This window comes from Theobroma cacao, chromosome 10, assembly GCF_053813885.1.
Source record: "Theobroma cacao isolate CCN51 chromosome 10, ASM5381388v1, whole genome shotgun sequence".
Lineage (NCBI taxonomy): Eukaryota > Viridiplantae > Streptophyta > Magnoliopsida > Malvales > Malvaceae > Theobroma > Theobroma cacao.
The window spans coordinates 26,041,164-26,046,079 of record NC_142648.1 but is presented as its reverse complement, the minus strand read 5'-3'; the positions used below and the strand labels follow the sequence as shown (position 1 = coordinate 26,046,079).

The following is a 4,916-nucleotide window of genomic DNA, read 5'->3' as shown; positions in this document are numbered from 1 at the left end:
TCATGGAACGGGCGTTCCGAGGTGCTAATCCTTCCCCGGGCGTAACCGTACTCTCGAACTTAGATCTAGAAAAATGTAGACCAATTTAGGGTTCTTTTCAGTATGCTTAAAATTAATTTAAGGCTTCATCGATTAGAATCGAGTCAATAGGTGGCCAATCGCACCTAGTAAAAAAGATTGGTGGCTACTCCTAATTTTTTAGAGTTTTCACACCACGTCTAGCAGTCGGGTTCCCGGACCCGCACGTTACGACAATGTCTACTTATGCCCAAACAAGTAACTGGTAACAAGAAACCCATTAAAAACGCCATACACATGGCCCTAAAAATGAAGCTTGCATAAAACAAAGTAAACATAAGACCAAATTAAGTTGGGTTTCGAGAAAGGAAAACTAAGAAAAACCATGTTCAAGTCATGCAATTCGTACCTATCAATTCATTCCTACTTCACCACTACATAATAATCTGTAAGAATCAACACAAGGTCCAACAAAGCCTAGTAGCACCAAAGCAGAGAGAAGCAACTAACATGCAATCTTTTATTCTCAAGGCAACTAAAATTTATTGGCCTGAATCTGAAGAATTGTGAAACACCACATACAGGTCATCAAAAAACAATAATCCAAACATGTTTCGAAACAACAAGTTAATCCAACTTGTTGATCGATTGGCTGGGGATGGGATTGGTTGATCTATATATCTTCTTCAAATGTTCGACTGACTTAGTACTTCGACTGATCGATTTTCTATTCACCTCGTTGTTTCTTGTTATTTCTGTTCTTCTTTTTTGATGCCCTTAGATCTGGTTGTGGTTGGTTTTCTCATTGTTTTTCTTTTCTGCTTGTTTTTTGTGATGCTACTATTCTGTTTGGCTTCGCTATGTCTGTGTGCTACAGTTGTTCCTGTGTTGTTTGTGGTTGTTGTCTATGAGCCATACTCTTTGTAGCCTTTTGATGCTTCTCTATGGAGTTCACACCATCTTTTGTGTGACTTTACTTATTAATATGTGTTAGAGGTGGAAGCTTGATTTGCAGTATGGTGCAGAGCTTTCTTAAACATATTGGTAAAGTAACAATCAGGTGATTGTCACATGCTCTCTTTACTTATCTGATCCAACGTGCTATGCACGTGTTCTTATCTCATTTTATTTTCTTGTTGCTTGTTATTATCCTTTGGCTGTTAGCCTCAGTAGATGTAATGGCCACGCGACCTATTTCCTTGTTTTTAGGTAATGCAACAGATTGGTTGTATGGGGTTCACTTGAAAACCATTTTGTTGTGGCTTGTTTAAATATCGGCAGTTTTATTGTATTGTGGGTTATGAATGAAACATTTCCAGTTTTACTCTGTGGTCTTCTTCTTCATCTCTTTGGCTTTACTCACCATTGTTGTTTTTAAGATTTATTGTTCTTAAAGTTAACGATATGCTTCTTTGCTATTTAGAAAAAAAAAACCCCTAATCTTTTAAAAGTTGTGTAACTTTTATAGTTTATTAACTTTTCATCTATATGTACAATAGAATTAGTATAATATTTTTGTGCATAAAGAACTAATTTTCTTTAATTTTATTTTTTCATTAACATAAAGCAATTAAACTTGGCACCTTATATAAAAATGGTGAATAATTAGTGTCAACATACATTTTTTATTATATTAAACTAAATCTAAAATGTAAAAAAAAAAAATTAACTGTAAGACTAAATTGCACGTAATTACAAATTTTTTACTAGAAATTAAATCATTCACGTGCAATTAACAAGTCACCCTCAAGATTTTCCAGGAAAGCTAGATAGTAATACAGTTGCAAGCTCAACTACTTGCGATAAACCCATCACAACTAAAATACAGGAAACTGCAAACAATAGAAAAGCTGGAACCCTTATTCATTTGACACATTTCCATTGAAAAATATAAACTTTTCCCAAGATCTCTCTGACGTTCTAATCATTCAAGTCTAAAATGTGGATTTATCCGGCCGAAATATGTGTTTTGAACCAAAAGTTGATCGGAATACGTCATGAAGAAGATGGTACTGAAGCAAAACAAATAAAGCAGCCGGTAGGAATGACAATGCAGAAGTCAAAACAGGAACCCACTTCAATTTACTTAATTGGGAATAATTTAGAAAGTAGATTGCACTAAAAGATACCATCAAGGCCATCATGGAGACTAGGAGTGCTGTGAGTCCAGCTGCTAATTTCAAGGGTAATCGAACCAGAAAATCCTCCTCGGCGTAACGTGAAGTGATGATGGACAAGAACATCAGCGTCGAGATAATGGAAGAGCACATTGCAACGCTATCTGACACAGCAAACACATGAAACATGGTTTTGGTTATGTTGCTAGGAGTTCCATTCTCCCCATTAGTACCGCCTGGTACACTGGAGGCTGTCGTGAATACAACTGCGGTAATAAGTGTTGCCACGATCATGCCTTGTTCAGCAGTGCTCTTCATCCATTCTTCTCCGTCTTTCCGCAATTTTTCATGCTCCTTGGTGAATAGCTCTCGAGGTGTTAATTTATATTTTGAATCTCTCTTTTCTCTTTCGGATGGCTGTGTCAAATTTTCCACTTCCTATAAGACCATTCAATTTGAAACAGTGAAAGCACTTTCGAGTTTATAACTATACAAAATCAGGATTGGCAATCCTTTCACACTGAAAGCTTTCAAGATATATGAAAAAACGAGGTTATTTGAGATTGTAAATATTTAGAGAAATTGGAAATGCTCACCTTAAACCATAATAGCTCCCGTTGCATTTGAAGAGCTGCACCTGATACAATAGTGAGCCGATCCAAGGATGGTAGTTTTGCTGCTAAATGTAGCATGATATAGATAATACTAGGATTCTCTTGGTCTGGGTAACGAACCCGGTGCAGCATTATCAGGTCCTTTTGTAAGCCCAAATTATGAATGTGATTGAAGATACTAGCATGGCGGTGCAAAACAGCAATGTGAAATATGCTTTTGTTCGTTTCATCCTTTCTGAAGATTAAATCAGGAAAAGAGCCGATAACCACAGCCAAGAATTTATAATTCCCCAATCTTGCTGCCTCAAACAATAATTCAGAAGCGTGATCAATTGTTTCTCTAAAGGATTTGCGGTCGTCTGATGACATTGTCTCGCAAAGGAGTTTCGTTAGTTCGATGGCTGTGTTTTGCATAGAGATTGTATTGGTCCCAAAACCTGGGATTAGAGAAAAGAAAACATAAAATTCTTGGGGGGGACAACTGAAAAGAGCATTAATATACTAATAGGTGCATTCAAAACTTTAAACTAATGACAATTATATGTATCTCTTAATCAAAGAATTGGATTTGAATCTTTTTTCCTCAAAATAATTATAATAATAAAGTTAAACTAATAGTTGCATAAGATTACACTTCCAACAAAAAAAATAGTTGCATGAGATTACTAGGCAAAAAGTAAAATAGAAAAATTCTTATAAAATTAATGTCTCATAGTTTTCAAGGTAAGAAAGGAAAACAAAAATCATGAAAAATAGTTTTTAAATGTTATAAAAGTGAGAAAATTAAGTATTTAAAAGATGACATAATTTTGAAACATTCAATAAAGAGGACAAAAAAAGATAAAAATAATAATATTTATCTATATCTAATTGATCATGGTGGAAAGATACATGTCTTAATGAGGTCAAAGGTGGATATTCAAATTAACAATGTCATTTTGAAGCTTTTAGGTCACAGTGCCTTATTATTTTGAAAAAAATATATGGTTGATATTAAAAGCTGATATCATTTTAGAACCTTATTATTTTGAAGGAAATAAAAAGTGAGTATTCTTTTTACTTCATTAATGAGGTGAGTATTTAATGGCCTGACTATACATTGACAGTACATCAAATATTAATCCAAATTTAATTAACTAAACAGGGACATTTTATCATTGCTAGATGTTGGAACTCTCCTTGGGTCACATTCAGGCCCGCTAGCTTGCCTGACTCTTGTGAAGTTTTGGATAAAATTTTTGAAGTTTAATTGGCTTGTGAATGTCTTATATTCAAAAAAATGATAATTAATTAAAATTTAACTTTAATATTTATATAAAAATATTTTTTAATATTTTGATAATATAAGTATCTTAATGAGTGATCCGAACTGAGCTTGGACCTAAGTTCTTAATGAGTGATCTTAATCAGGTCCAACTTGATCCATGAACACCTTTACTCTTTATTCCTTTAAAAATAACAATTTCCTTATTAAAAACTATCGAATTTATAGCATAATATATGTACTTTACATATGAAAATAACAAGTTCATTGTGTGACTGTCTCGAAACTTACTCTACAAACCAATCCTGCAAGGGAGGCAACAACCGAGGTTAAGTTAACTCTCACAACATATCGAACTTTAAGATAAGCATATGATCCAGAACTAATTGATAATATATACTGAGAGAACTCTCTTAGTTAAATATAAAATTTCGAGTTACTCAACATTAAATCAATGTGAGAAATTTTATCGCCCTAGTGTAAGTAACAAAAGGAATTATAATGAAATTATTAAAATAAAGGAACCGATCTCTCTGTTTTTAGACTATAGGAAGTGAGTATAGAGGAAACTAACACTTGGCTATGAGTGTTTTTAGTGTTGTTGAACTCTCGCCAGCAAATGCTGAAGGCTTTCGAGCCAGTATTCCCAAGGCTGTTTCATCATCAGAATCACGTGCCCAAGCTAGGTCTCCAAGGACTTCCAACATTTTGATGGCTAAATCTGCAAAATTTAATCCCAAGTTCCAGTAAAGATCTTTAGATGACTTTAGCTGCTATGGACTATTGCAAAACTTCTGTTGGCAATGATTGAGTCTTTCTCAAATCTCCTTCAAATTATGCAATTAAAACTAAATTTTGACAATTGTTATTTTTCATAGCATAAAATCATGTATACAAAAACTC

At 33.9% G+C, this 4,916-nt stretch overlaps 1 protein-coding gene across 1 annotated transcript; it reads right to left on the bottom strand.

Moving 5' to 3' along the window:
• Positions 1-1,770: 1,770 nt before the first annotated feature.
• Positions 1,771-3,104, bottom strand: LOC148760513 (LOW protein: ankyrin repeat protein). Its single transcript, XM_088802636.1, has 2 exons — positions 2,732-3,104; positions 1,771-2,573 (listed from the first exon to the last, which is right to left on the bottom strand). The coding sequence occupies exons 1-2, from the start codon at positions 2,879-2,881 to the stop codon at positions 1,953-1,955; spliced, it is 771 nt and encodes a 256-aa protein (XP_088658762.1). The 5' UTR covers positions 2,882-3,104; the 3' UTR covers positions 1,771-1,952.
• Positions 3,105-4,916: the final 1,812 nt, after the last annotated feature.